The sequence below is a fragment of the Geotrypetes seraphini genome, chromosome 2 (assembly GCF_902459505.1).
Source record: "Geotrypetes seraphini chromosome 2, aGeoSer1.1, whole genome shotgun sequence".
Taxonomy (NCBI): Eukaryota; Metazoa; Chordata; class Amphibia; order Gymnophiona; family Dermophiidae; genus Geotrypetes; species Geotrypetes seraphini.
In genome coordinates, this window is record NC_047085.1 from 265,103,917 (window position 1) to 265,119,169 (window position 15,253).

Consider the following 15,253-nt stretch of genomic DNA (forward strand, 5'->3'; position numbering starts at 1 on the left):
ACTGAGCTGGTGTGAAAAGTACAGAAGCCACACCTTGACCCAACATCACAAAGAGGCTGCACTTAGCTGGAAGACTGTCTGCACTGAAAGTGACTCACTAAGAATGTAGTTGAAGAGGTTGCAGTAGTTATAATAAGACTCAAACCGCTGCTCCAGCGTGGGGCCACCCTGTAACAAAATATAGACAGGAAATGTGCAATGAATACCACTTGTACATCAGGCTTTACAATATCCCAAGAATACCTCTTGGCTTATACATCTATCAATAATCTTCTTTTTACCCATTAATCATTTGACTCTCATATCATTCTTTAGTCTGTTCTCCTATAGATCCCTGAACACTCAATAGTAGCCTCATTATGTATTGCCTGAATGAATTAGATGGCATTTATAAGGTTCAAGTATGGATAACTAGGATCACTCTTGTTAATATACTGTTTTCAAAAGATCATAAGGACCTTGGTTAAACAACATACATGTAGACTAGTTATGCGCAATAACATACATTCATTTATTTATTCAATTTTCTATACCGTTCTCCCAGGGGAGCTCAGAACAGTTTACATGAATTTATTCAGTACTCAAGCAATTTTCCCTCTCTGTCTCAGTGGCTTCATAATCTGTCTAATGTACCTGAGCAATGGGGTACCCAAATAGCCTGCTTAGGGTCACAGGGGACAATGTAGGCCTGAATCCACAATTACAGGGTGCTGAGGTTGTAGTTATAATCTCTGCACCACACTCTCAGCCATCATGGTATAAAATAGCAAGGCAACCATTGTCTGATAGAGATGGCAAACATAGTTTAAAGCATGGTGATACATAAAATGACAAAACATGGTATGGTGAGTGCAGAATGGCAGAATTTAGCATAGTTATGCACAATCACCTACATATGCAACATGCAAGCAAACAGTGCATGCTGGGTGACCTCTAAATATTGTCTAATCAAGCTGAAATTTGACACATGTGCAAGACATACCAAGTGAACAAAAATAAGCCTTGTGGAGACCAGATTTGACAAGGTTGATTTTTTTTATCTTTTTTTTGCATGCTACTGTGGACCACCTTATGTACATACATTCTCAGCTCTTTCACATTCCATCTCCTCAAGCACTGAAGAACTCACACTAGGAATGACAGGAAGAAGTGCAAAAGAGGCATTGTGAGACTCCAAGGTGAAGAGGAGGAATACACAGAAACTGATAAATATAAGGCTGAATTGCTTAACAAATATTTCTGTTCTGCGTTCACAGCTGAAGTGCCACAAGCAGGATCGCAGAAGACAAATGCAAATAGGGATGGAGGTGGGGGGTAAACCCTGAATAATTTTCAGAAGACTGTTTGTGAGGAGCTAGCTAAACTAAAGGTGGACAAAGTGATGGAGTGGATGGTGTACATCCAAGGGTGCTGAGGAAACTTAGAGAAGATCTAGCAGCTCCACTGGCTGACCTTTTCAATTCTTCTCTAGAGTCAGGAGTGGTACATAAGGACTGGAGAAAGATGGATGTGGACTCTTTACACAAAAGTGGAAGGAAGAGGTAGGGAACTACAGGCCAGTAAGTCTGATTTCTGTGGTAAGTAAATTAATGGAAACAGTTTTAGAACAGAGAATAGTGAAGTTCCTGAAATCCAATGGATTGCACGACTTGAGGCAACATGGATTCACAAAAGGCAGATACTGTAATATGATCAATTTCTTTGACTGGGTGATTAGAGAATTGGATAGAGGGAGAGCGCTAGATGTGGTGTATTTAGATTTTAGCAAAGCCTTTAACAGTGTTCCACACAAGCGTCTAATAAAATTAACTGAGTGGCAGACTGGGTCAGGAACTGATTGAGTGGAAGTTGACAGAGGGTAGTGGTCAATGGAGATTGCTATGAGGAAAGGGATGTTAGAAGTGGCATGCTTCAAGATTCAGTTCTTGGGCATGTTCATTTAAACATTTTTGTAAGCAACAATGCTGAAGGGCTATCTAGTAGGATTTGACTCTTTGCAGAGGATATAGAAATCTGCAATAGAGCAGAAACCCTTGATGGTGTGAACAACATGAGGAAGAACCTAGCAAAGCTTAAGTAAAGGTCTGAAATTTGGCAGCTAAGATTTAATGCTAAGAAATGCAAGGTCATGCATTTGAGCTGCAAAAACCTGAGGGAATGGTACAGTTTGGGGGATGAAGAACTTTTCTGCACGAAAGAGGAGCAGGACTTGGGTATGATACTATGTTATGATCTTAAGGAAGTCAAACAGGTTGAAAAGATGATGGCAAAAGCCAGGATGCTTGGGTGCTTAAGGAGAGAAATGGCCAGTATGAAAAAGGTGTTGATGCCCCTGTGCAAGACTCTGGTGAGACCGAAATTTAGAATATTGTGTATAATTCTGATGACCACACCTTCAAAAAGATATAAACAGAACAGAATCGGTGTAGAGAATGCCTACTAAAATGGTGTGTGATCTTCGTCATAAGGTGTATGGGGACAGACTTTAAGATCTCAATATGTGTATTGTGGAGGAAAGGCTTGAGAGGGCAGATATGATGGAGACTTTTAGATGCCTACATGGCATAATGAGCATGAGGAGATTCTCTTTTAACTGAAAGGAAATGCTGGAATGAGGAGGCATAGGATGAAGGTGAAACAGGACAGATTCAGAAGTAACCTCAGAAAATACTTTTTTATGGACAGGGTGGTAAACGCTTGGAACAGCTTTTTTGTGGAGGTGGTGGAAACAAAAAAGTGTACCTGAATTCAAGGGAGATTGGGACAAGTACGTTGGATCTTTAAGGGAGAGGAGGGAATAGTAGATGGTATGGTTAGGCAGACTAGATAGAAAAATGAAGGCAGATAAAAACCATATGGCCTATGTTTCTATGCTCAACTGTTAGTGCTGGACTGAAGCTTTCAACTGCATGGTTCAAAGCCTCCATCCAAGTGTTGCTAGTCATCTTCTGTGAGCTAGATCAGTGTTTCTCAACTCTGTCCTGGAGTACCCCCTTGCCAGTCAGGTTTTCAGGATATCTACATATACTGCCTCCATTATATGCAAATTTCTTTCATGCATATTCATTGTGGATATCTTGAAAACCTGACTGGCAAGGGGGTACTCCAGGACAGAGTTGAGAAAAACTGAGCTATATCAGGATGGTGCGGATGGGAAAGGAATAAAAAATAAACCACTGAAGAGGGGAGTACTCGCAAATGTGCATGTGTTCAGTCACTGCTTCCCCAACAGTACTGAAAGATACTAGGGTCTGGGTCTTACCATATATAATCAAATATAAACCGGGATTTTATGACCCAAAAATTGGCCCAAAAATGGGGGTCCTGGTTTATAGTTGGTCCAGCGCTCACCCAATCCCCTCCTAGACTTATTGCAGGCTTCTGTCGGGCTGCCAGGCTCTGTACCTTGTCCCCCCTCCCTGCCCAACATACCTCCTCTGCCGCTGGATTCCCTGGTGGTCCAGAGGTGTAGCTGGCAGGAGCGAATTTTCCGCACTCCTGCCCGCTATACCTCTGGACCACCAGGAATTCCAGCATCAGATGAGGTACAATGGACAGGGCAGAGAGGGGGGACAGGGTGGAGAGCCTGGGAGGGAGGGAAGAAAGGAAGGGGGCTCTGTGCAGTACCTGGCAGGGAGGGGGCTGGGTGCAGATCCTGGCAGGGCACTTGATTATTAAGCTGCCCGACATATTTGAGTCAACCATTTTTCCTCCTTTTGGGGGGAAAAATGGGAGTCTTGACTTATAGATGGATCAACTTATATTCGAGTATATATGGAATTTGGAAATCCAATACAGATTAAAGAAAGGAACTGCTCTACTTACACTGACTTTGGCGTAGACATGTCTATAATACAGCTCCTTGTAAAGAATCAGGAACACTGCATCTGAAAGATAGCAGCAGTGAAAAAGGTTTAAAGAGGGCTTCCGATTTTAAATTCTCCTCTCTATTTTCTTCCTAGAGAAATACTGAGTTTCAATGTGTTCATCTTTTCTGCTAAATCCTCTTTGCCCTTCACTTCTTTTTTTTTGTGCTTCAGATATGTAGAGTATAGATGCCAAGACTGTGGCACCATTGGGCAAATTGCCATGGGCTGATGTGTAGCTAACCAGGTAAAAATAAAATGTCCCACTGATGTAAGCATATGGATTGCTGCAGATATTTTGCCCTTTATGGCAGCTAAGCTAAAAATGATTGCTTTTACAATGTGCTCTGCTGCTTCAGTTCCCTGATGCGTCTGTGAGCCCATACCATTTTCTTTGGTATGCTTCTCTCCTTGCTCAAGCTCACTTTTTTATTCGGTTTCACTGCCTCCACAAGCCAAAGTTCTTTGGATTCTCTTCCTTTCATTACTTTCCCCTATTCTTTTATAACTCTACTGGTGAAAAATGAGGATTTGGGAAGCTAAGATCCACATGTAGAATCTGTGCCACGAGCCAAGGATAATCCCTTTTTGGCTTTGTCATATGTGTGTCAATATTCAGCCCGCAGCAGTAAGAATTTTTGTAAATGCCAACCACTGCCAGCTAATTTAGAACTGGATATTCAATGCTAGGCCATGTCTGAACACTGGTATTGATATCCAAATCAGTGGCAATACCAGTAAGTTATACTGGTACAGTCAATATTCAGTGCTGTTCCTGCATAGCTAACCAGGTACAGCTAGGACTGCTGGCTAACTGATGTAGGAATTCTTAAATATGCAGTCACCAGCAACAAATATCACCAGTTCTCACAAAACTTACAGCTGAGTTTCAACATAAATTCTGAAGGCAGCTTAGGACTCACCATTTCCAACCTGTGGAGCAATGGCTTCAGACTCAGGCCATGGAGAGGTCTTGTAAAACCTTTCTGTCAGCTTGGTCCAGCTGGAGGAGAAAGATAGGACAGGATCAATATATATATCATTAGCTATATACAGACCACTTCTGAGGGGGCAGGACTCGGCATATGCCACCACATGGCTCTAGCACATTCCTAGGCTATAGAGATGAAGACAGAATTACCACCAACTTTATAACCCAGAGCAATCAACAAAAGTTCTGACACCTCTTTGGAGCTTTCAGAACAGAAAATGTATAACTCACTGTATCCTCCCCTAGCCATTCTGAGCAATTTTATAAAACATTTTCTGTGTGTACATTATATTTTACACATAGTGAGGTGAAATTAGACTTACCTGCTAATTTTCTCTTTTTTAGTCCTTCTAGACTGGCACAGATGAATGGGTTTATGCACATCTAGTTTATTATTATTAAGTTTCAAGTTTATTAGGATTTAATATACCACCTATCAAGGTTATCTAAGCGGTTTTACAATCAGGTACTCAAGCATTTTCCCTCTCTGTCCCGGTGGGCTCACAATCTAGCTAATGTACCTGGGGCTAAGGAGGACTGAGTGACTTGCCCAGGGTCACAAGGAGCAGCGCGGGGTTTGAACCCACAACCCCAGGGTGCTGAGGCTGTAGATCCAACCACTGCGCCACACACTCCTCCACATCTATCAGCAGGTGGAGTCTGAGAATGCTTGACCTCAAAGTTAACTATAAACAGGCTTTGCTCTGCACCTTAGAGTCAGTCTTCATATAGATAAGCAGGAAGAGCACAAAAACACAGACAGGAACACAAAAGCAATCCCCTCTTTGTGCTCCTGGTCCACCAGCTACCCCAGTCAATATATATATAGGGAGTTGCATCTGGTTGACTGCCCCAAAAATGCCATGGAACTGAGGAAAAACACCGTATTTGTAAAATCTTCCATTTAAAAAAACCTATGCTGTATCCAAAAGACAGATGGGTTCTATGCCGGTCTGGAGGGACTAAAAAGAAAAAAAATTAACAGACAAGTCTAATTTCACCTTCTATAGCAGGGGTGTCAAAGTCCCTCCTCAAGGGCCGCAATCCAGTCGGGTTTTCAGGATTTCCCCAATGAATATGCATGAGATCTATTAGCATACAATGAAAGCAGTGCATGAAAATAGATCTCATGCATATTCATTGGGGGAATCCTGAAAACCTGAATGGATTGCAGCCCTCGAGGAGGGACTTTGATACCCCTGTTCTATAGCGTCCCACCAGACCGGCACATATGAACTGGAAGTACCAAAGCAGTGACCATTAAGGATGGGACTCTGCGAGCTCTGACTGAAGTACCTGTGCTCTGAAAGTTGCATCCTGCTGTGCACATCCACCTGTCGCACAAAGGAATGCAAAAAGGACCACATGGCGGCCTTACAAATGCCCACCGGTAGTACCAAGGCCAATTCTACCCATGAAGTCATCTGTCCCCTTGAGCAAAGTGGCGATTGGCATATTTGCTAAAATGCAAGCCTGCTTAATCCAGCGAGCAATGGTGACCTTGGACTCTGCTTCCTCCTTCCTGTGACCAGTGAGAACAAATGTTCCGTACGACGAAACAGGGGCAAAGCCTTGATAAAGCTCTAGCAGCGAAACATGTCGGCGTGATTTTCCCCTAGCCAGAGACCACAAGTTGGAAGTTAAGTACATGCTTATAAGTTATATAAAGTAAAATAAATTATACAAAAGCTAATATAAGAAATATATAAGACGGATATTAAATTTAAGGAACCGATGAGGAGCTGGCACGTAAAGCTTAGAGCAATGAAATCCAATTGAGCTCTGAGTGGTGGCGCTGAGGTTCCAAAAGGGTAAAAAAGTGAAGGGATGCAAGCTAACTGATAGAAAGTTATACTATCAAGTGGAGAAATTGTTTGATAGTTGAAGCTCCCTTTAACCATATTAAAAGTTGTGCAGTAGAGGATTTATTGAATCACATCCCTAACATCCAGATGCATAGGAAAAGGTATTTGAAGCCTTCAAGATCCCTTTGAGCAATGAATCCACAACACGTGGCTCTTCCTCAAAGTGCAAGACTGCTGAAACCTGATTAATCAATTACTGGAGCTCATCATGGTGGAAAACTCTGACTACAGAGGAGTCCTGCCCTTGCAGGAGATCCTCCAGCCATTCCTCTGCCAAACTGAGATCCCCCAGAGATAAAGGAACATCTGGCCAGTCCTTCCGCTCTTACGAGAGGACCGGTAGGTACTCATAAGAACAGCCTTACTAGGTCAGATCAATGGTCCATCTAATCCAGTATTTTGTCTTCACGGAGGCCAATCCAAGTCACAAGTACCTGCCAAACACCCAAATAGTAGCAGCATTCCATGCCACTGATCCAGGGCAAGCAGTGTCTTCCTCCATGTTTGTCTCAAAAGCAGATTATGGACTTTTCCTCCAGGAACTTGTCCAAACTTTTTTTTTTTTAAACCAGCTACATTAATCGCTCTTACCACATCCTCTGGCAACACATTCCAGAGCTTAACTATTTTCCAAGTGAAAAATATTTCTTCCCATTGGTTTTAGAAGAATTACTCTGTAACTTCGAGTGTCCCCTAGCCTTTGTAAATCTTGATGAAGAAAAAAAAAAAAAAGATCTACTTGTACCCGTTCTGGGCCCAGCGACAGCACAGTGTCTGAAACCCAGAAGAGGCCAATACAGCCACGTGGTGAGGGGGCTGAAGCAGACCAGAGCACCGAGAATCACACCATTCAGGGAGCAGGAGAAAGAGGCTCCCCAATGGTGGTGACATTGGACAACGTCTGGAGTATGCTTCAAAAGGTTAGAAGCTGCGGTGATCAAATCGATGGAAGAATTTTCAACAGTTGTGAGTAAAATAGATGGTTTATCTATATCAGTGGAGTCAATTAAAAATGAAACTACCAGCAAATTTGGCCAGATAAACAAAGAAATATCTTCATAGCAAAATTTAACAGGGAACTTTGTTAAAGATAAATTGTTTCTTCAAAGGAAAACTGAAAATAATCGAAAATTTCAACAGAAGATTAAATATTAGGTTACTTAATTTTCCTATGGGGGTAACGCCTGGAGATATGTTCAAAAAATACGACTGAAGTTTTAACTTTTACTACAAAAACAATGGGCTCCTTTTACTAAGCTGCGATAGCAGTTTTAGCGCATGCAGAATTGCCGCGCACACTAGACGCTAACGTCATCATTGAGCTGGCGTTAGTTTTAGCTGCGTAGCACGGATTTAGCGTGCGCTAAAATTCTGCGCACGCTAAAAACGCTATCGCAGCTTAATATACAGAGCCCAATACTCCCAATAAATCGGATATATTATTTACCTGAAAAAAAGAACCAAGGAAATTCCTCCGAAGTTGATAATTTACAAACTATGGACATGAATAATTTATCCGAATTTCTGGAAAGATCCCTAGTAGAAAATGAATCCTGTTCTACTCTTCTTGTTTCTTTTGTATTCAAACAAGACTTAAATGCAGTACACTTCTCCTTCTGAATTTGCGGGTTTAGAACTCGCGACTTCGGTTATTTGCGAGTTTTTGCCTCTGACTCATCCCTGCCTCCCTCCTGCATCCCGGACCTCTCCAGATCTTACCTGGTGGTCTAGCGGTGACGCGAAGCAGGAGTGATCTTCCTACGCTCGTGCCCCGTGCAGAGCCGTCAACAAAAGTGGCTGTTGTGAGTTCCCATTGTAGTCTTGCGAGACCACGTGGCATCCATTTTTGTTGATGGCTCTGCACGGGACAGGAGCATAGAAAGATTGCTCCTGCCCTGCTTCACTGCTAGACCACCAGGTAAGGTCTGGGGAGGTTTGGGACGCAGGAGAGAGGTGGGGTTGGGTTAGAGCCAGCTCTAAAAGTTATTCGCAATTTTCCTTATTCACGGGCCGTCTCTGCCCCCTAATCATTGCAAATTCGGAGGGAGAAGTGTAATGTGTATGTTCTTTCGAGTCTCACAAGCTTTGTTTCATGGACAAAGAATTTGGGTTTTCCCCGATGTGACAAAGACAACTCAAGAATGCAAGAAATTATTTTTGAATATGCAACAAGTTAAAACTTTGGGAGCTACTTTACTGTTGAGTTATCCATGTAAATGTCTGGTTAAATATGTTGGGATAAAATACGTCTTTTTTGCTCTTGAACAACTTTGAGCCTTTCTAGATATTAAGAAGTTGCTCCAGAATGTATAGGGTTTGTTTAAATTTAGATGTCTTAACCCAGGGGTAGGGAACTCCGGACCTCGAGAGCCGTATTCCAGTTGGGTTTTCAGGATTTCCCCAATGAATATGCATTGAAAGCAGTGCATGCAAATAGATCTCATGCATATTCATTGGGGAAATCCTGAAAACCCAACTGGAATACGGCTCTCGAGGACCGGAGTTCCCTACCCCTGACTTAACCCATTAAGCCTGTTTTTTCTTAATTGTCAAAATATTTTTGGAGATCTCCTTATTTTTTCTTTCTCCCCCCACATGGGATGGTGGTCTGAGGAAGAGAGTATTATTTTTGGATATCATATTTTTCTTTATTATGTATTAATTTTCTTAATTTCTGGATTAATTAAACAAGTGGGACGATCAGTTGGATGTCATCTGCAAATATATAGCATTCCCATTTGTTTTCTGATGAATTTCTTCAGTGGTTGCAAGAAGTTGTTGAACAGCATGGGTGACATAGCGGATCCTTTTGGTACCCTAATGTGTTGCTTGCCCTGCCATTCTACCCTCAGTGTTTTGGATAGAAAGGACGCTATCCATGCAATGACTTTTCCTTTGAAGCCTAATTCTATGAATCTTGGTTTTAACAGTGTGTGTTGGACTAGGTCAAAGGCTGCTGAGAGGTCTAGGAACCCCAGCAGCACATCTTCTCCTTTAGCATGGTGTTTAAGGACCGAGTCCTGTACTGCTACTAGTATGGTTTTAGTGCTCAGATGTCTTCTGAACCCTGATTTGGCCTGGTCTAGCTTTGATGAGTTCTCTAGGAAGCCTGAAATTTGTTGGCAGACTAGTTTGTCTATTAGTTTCAATATCCACAATTGGTTGGCTACAGGTCTATAGTTGGATAGATCTTCTATGTCTTTTTCTTTATTCTTCAGAATGGGCTTGATGACAAGAGTTTCCATTTAAGTAGGACTTGTCTGGACTATAATGATTCACTAATAAGGTCCATGAGGTAGGAGAATCCTGGGTCTTCAAGCTCTCATTGGGTGTAACGGGCATGTGTTGAGGGATGATGGGTCCGGTTTCACTCTTCTCAGTTGTTTTTTCACTTGGGTCTCTGTGATGGTTTCTAACTCTTCCATTGTGTCTCCTGCTTCTCTTGTATATATGTCTATTGATATGTTATTTAAGCCATTGCCTTTCTGTATCTTCATTATTTTTTCTGTGAAGTTGCAGAATTCTCTACTAGTTAGGGAGCATTTGGTGGTGATTTCTTTCCGTTTTTCCCCCCCCAACAAATTATATACTACCTGGTATAGGGTTTTTGTAGAGTTTCCAGCCTCGAGGTTCTTTTTTGAAAGGCATTCTCTTTTCTTATCTTTTTGATGTAAATTCTGTTGACTCTTAGCCAGGTTTTTCTAGTTTCCTCATTTTTGTCCGATTTCCTCAATTTCTTTTCTCTCTTTTTAGTTTCATGATTTCATCTGAGGGAGGTGAACTCATCTTTTCTTTTGCTTGTTTTTTGTAATTTTAATGGGGCTACCTCCTTTAGACTACGGTCTAGTGCCTCATCCCAGAGTTTTGCCCGTTCTGTAAGGTCTGTGATCTGTTTTCACTTCTCTGAGGTGTGTCTCCACACTGTTTATGAATCCTCTACCTATTCTCGGTCTCGTTTCAGAGGTTTTTGATTGTTTCTTACTTTCTGGTTGTCTTATCCTGAAGCGTATTAGTGGTGGTTTGTCCATCATACTTTCGTAGAGGTGGGGTTGTAGTTCCCTATATCCTCTTCTCTGCTGAACAGTAAGTCTAAAGTGTGTCCTTTAGCATGGGTTTTTTCTATTACTATTTGTAGTCCTAGGTCTTCTAGTTGTTGGACTATCTGTTGGGCTTTTTGGCATGCTGGATCATCTACATGTAGATTGAAGTCACCACATACCCAGAATGAAGAGAATTTTAGATTGATTTCTGTGAGGAGGTTCCCAATGTTTTGACACTTTTCTGTGATGAGGTTCACAATGTTTTGCCACTTTTCTGTGTCTTGGTCAGGGATTAAATATAGCACCATTATGCCCATTTAGTTTGTTTTCCAACTCTAAGTAGTAAACATTCCGCTCCCATTTGTTGGAATCCCAGTTTGGTACTGCTAACCCCCCTCCTCTCTTACCTATTCTATTTTGGAGCATGAAGTAGGCACGCTTCTCTTATGACGACCTCACTATTGTCTGTGAGCAAGGATTCCGTTATTACTAGGAAGTCTAGTGCGTGTTCCTCTATTAGGCCTTCCCTTCTTGTTCATGGATCTTGTGTTTAGTAGGCCTCCTCTTCATGCTGTATTTTGGTTTGTGCTTGTTGGTTGGTGTGTGTTAGTTTGCTGTTTTTTCTTTTTGTGTGTTTCTGTATTGCATGCCCTCTCTCTGTTGGCATTGTTCTTATTGAGCCCTTCTTGTGATTATGAGCTGTAGTCATTGTTCTAGTGATCCCTTCTTATACTGAGTTATGTGCCTTTGTTGTAGTGTGTATAGATTAAATTTGCATAGTCTGCCAAAATTACATCGTATATTCTTGTAGCAAACTGTGGGGGCTTAATGACTTGTACAGAAGCATAAACACCTCCTTTCTTCTGCTGGTTACATCTCTCTCTATACAGGCATCCTTTTGGCTACAACCACCACCTTCAGGGATTTCACTCTGCTGTGTTACTGAGGCTAAGCAGCCTGTTTAGAGTGCTGCCGGTCTGATGCTGCTTCAGTTGAAGGTAGGGCTCGTTCACGGTTGGCAGGAAGAGAAGGATGGAAGGTCAGCCGGGGTTCAGCTGTGCAGTGGGGGTGGGGGATGCTCAAGGATTCTGCTGCACGAGGGATGGGAGGGAGGGAAGGATGGAAGCTGGGCAAGGCTGCACAAGGGATAGGAGGAAGGGAAGTTTAGAAGCTGGGCAAACTTTTGCTGCACAGGGGGATGGGAGGGAGGGAGGGAGGGAGGGGAGGAAAGATGCTGCACATGTGGGGGAGAGAAAGGAAAGAGGAAGAATTGGGGTGAAGGAGAGCAAGGGAGAGATGGTCATGTGCATACCCTGAAAATAAGACCTAGTGCCTTTTTAGGGCCCAAAATGAATATAAGACACTGTCTTATTTTCGTGGAAACACAGTAACAGTACATAAATAACCATATGGACAGCACATTTGAAGATCCACTACTTAAAAAGAAAAAAAATTATATATTGCATGTTAAGTGTAACCAGAAACTAGAGCCAGTGTGGCGGTATACAAGAAACTAAACCACACAGAAATATGCATATTTTCCATAGTCCTAGGTACAGGCATAAAGTGTTAGCCTGCTCTGTCAGTGCTTTTCACCCAAGACCCCACAGCATATTGAGAGAATCTCACTGTGATAACAGTATAAGAAAGACTAAGTTCTCTGAAGGACTATAACAGGGGTAAGAAACTCCAGACTCCAAGTACCACGAGCTGGTCATGTAATGAAAATATCCACAGGGAACATGCTTGAGATGCATTTGCACACATTGCCACCACTGTATGGAAATGCGTATTCAGTGCAAATATCCTGAAAACTCAACCTGTTCACAACACAAGGGCCTGAGTTGCTTTCTTCTAGACTGTTGCTTCATACCTGTTTTCATAGATGTCTTGAATCTCATAAACCTTCTGATCAATGACATCGCTGGACACCCGGCTGGCCTGCAGCTCATATACCTTTTGGTCGATCAAATCTGATACAGTCTTGTGGAAATACTGGATGAAGTTTTTGATCACCTCAGGGATCACCTGGTAAGTCTGTTGTTCATACTGGCGCTCATAGGCCAAGTCTTGCTTTGGGTCCCCTGAGAAGCACAGGAAAAAAGGCGCAAAGTGGAAATAAGGCAATGAGACAGTTTTACTGATCCCTCACCTCTACATCTTTAACCCCAACAGAACAGACTAGAAAGCAATCCTACCACTAGATCTTACTGTTAGCAGGATGTCATGGTATCTTACTGAAACTACAGAATGGGACAAGACGACAGATAGAGGATCTTCTGCTCAGTAGCACTGCCACAAGTTTGACTTTTGTTCCATCTTTCTCCTCAAAATAGCAGTATTAGCCTTTGAGGGAAACTCCTGCAATCACACATCCAAGTGTCAGATCTAGAATGTATTCAAACAAGGTTATAAAGGGGAGTTGTGATCTACAGCCTCTGGTCAAGCTCTTATTGCTGCACTGGCTAGATTGTTCAGAATCTGGGCTGTGAAGACAGTAGAAACTATTACAAAAAGAACAGCAGAAGTGGCCTTATGCTTAGAGCAATGGGAAGAATCCAGAAGCCATTGTTCAGTCTCAGTAGCATAGCCATGTATTTGATTTAGGGTGGGCCTGAGAGTAAAGAGGGTGGGCCAAAAATTTCATTTCCACCACCCCAACCTAAAGCAAACCCAAATTCAATTTCTGTCCCCCCCTCCCCAGTGCCCACACGTAAATGGTATACCTGTGCTAGTGGGGATCCCCGAACCCTGTTAGTCAAAGACCTCCTCCCTACCAAAGAGTTTGCATATTGGATGGCCGTTGCCATTGACCAAGAGCCGCTGCAGCCAACCTCTGTGCACACAAGCGTAAAAACTAAGCATGTGCAAAGGAGGGAGTGGCCTATGACTAGGAACAGTGGTGACTCCGGGATAGTCCCAACATGTAAATTCAGCAGGAAGGAGGTCTTCGGCTGGTGGGGTTTGAGAATCCCTGCCAGCCTCACTAAAGGACATAAAATTTTGGGCAGGCAGGCCTCAAGTACAATCTAATGGCTAGGTCTGCTGAAGTGTGCTGCTGTGTTAATAGCGAGATCTATTTAGTAAATCTAGCCCTTAACACTGTAAGATCTGTGGAGTTAGGGCAATATCTATTGTACCTGAATAAAGGAGAGTAATTAAATCCAAATCTACCAGATCAAAGCTGAACCAAACAGAAGCATGCATTCATCACCAATTGCTTATACATACAGATAACAGAAGACAAACAAATGCATAAGAACAAAAATCCTTCTTTCTACAGGAAGAGAAAAAAAAATGTTAAATACCACTATGGTTGGGTAAGGGAAGATAGGTTTTTACCTCAATCTTCTTTCCAGTTTACAGGAGTCCTGACCAGTTGGTTATTCTCCTTTACACATGAGTTTTGCAGAAGGTATCATCCATAGATTTTCAGCTCCGCCTCCTTATGTAAGTGGGCAGTGCCCCATTTCCTTAGTTTGTACCAAAGCAGGTGATCATCCTTAAAAGAGGAGAAATAACAAGGAGGGCATGAGGAACTTCCAGATCAAAGTCAAATATTTTCTGTTCTGCAACAAAGACAATTAAACCCCACGAAACTAGTGGAACCAAACAAGTCACCTACCTAAGTGCAATGAGCATTAACATTTATACAGCTGTTACAGGCTCCGACTTTGCCTTAGTGAACTACTGCATCACTTATTGTACTCGTTCGACAGTCAAATAAACTCATCTTTATGCTCTCTTGGCTGCTCCAAGGCAAGCATTTGGAGACACACATACACGTCTTAAATTGACATCTGACAGGCAGGTGTCAGGACTCCTAGTCCTTTAAATTGAAAAGATTATTGAAGTAAGAATCTAATTTTCCCTTCCAGTACAAAAGGAACAAGAATCCTGACCAGTGGTGCATTCCCAAAGTTGTCCCCCGAGTCTAGGGTGAGGCAGATGAGCTTGCTGCTAGCACTGAGGACCCAAAACTGGTGTCCATTTGAGCCATCATACCCACTCTGTAAAACTATGTGAAAGAATGGAGAGTGGACCATGTAGCTGCCCTACAAATCTCCTTGGCGGAACTGCCTGGGATCCTGCCCATGAAGCAATCACACTTCTGGTGGAATGAGCCTTCAAGGAGCTTGGTGGTTGTTTACCACAGCCATTGTATGCAGAAGAAATAGCCATGAGGATCCATCTGGAAATAGGAGTCTTAGATGCTGGCTTTCCCAGTCTGCCAGGACTGGTGAGCACAAAAAAAAAAAGCCTTAAAAAACCAAAAATTAATTAGTCACCTTGCGATAACTGAGAAGAACTTTCCTCATGTCCAGTAACTTCAAAACTTTATCCTTTTTATTTACACCTGCAGTCTGGAATGCAGGCCATCAGACTTGCATCTTTTGCTTAAAGTTTCAAGTTTAGTTTCAAGTTTATTAGGTTTTTTTATATACCGCCTATCATGGTTATCTAAGCGGTTTTACAATCAGGTACTCAAGC

The 15,253-nt window shown here is 42.4% G+C and overlaps 1 protein-coding gene across 3 annotated transcripts in view; it reads right to left on the reverse strand.

The window, feature by feature from the left end:
• Positions 1 to 15,253, reverse strand: part of EIF3L (eukaryotic translation initiation factor 3 subunit L) — an 88,846-nt gene that overhangs the window by 62,219 nt on the left and 11,374 nt on the right. For 2 of the 3 annotated variants that reach the window (XM_033929563.1, XM_033929564.1), the window contains 4 exons: positions 12,636 to 12,846; positions 4,790 to 4,869; positions 3,826 to 3,887; positions 99 to 168 (listed from right to left, as the gene is read on the reverse strand). In XM_033929563.1, coding sequence (XP_033785454.1) covers positions 99 to 168; positions 3,826 to 3,887; positions 4,790 to 4,869; positions 12,636 to 12,846 — 423 coding nt within the window. Of the gene's footprint in view, positions 1 to 98; positions 169 to 3,825; positions 3,888 to 4,789; positions 4,870 to 12,635; positions 12,847 to 15,253 lie in introns of those variants that run through there. The other variant, XM_033929565.1, reaches the window with a different exon arrangement.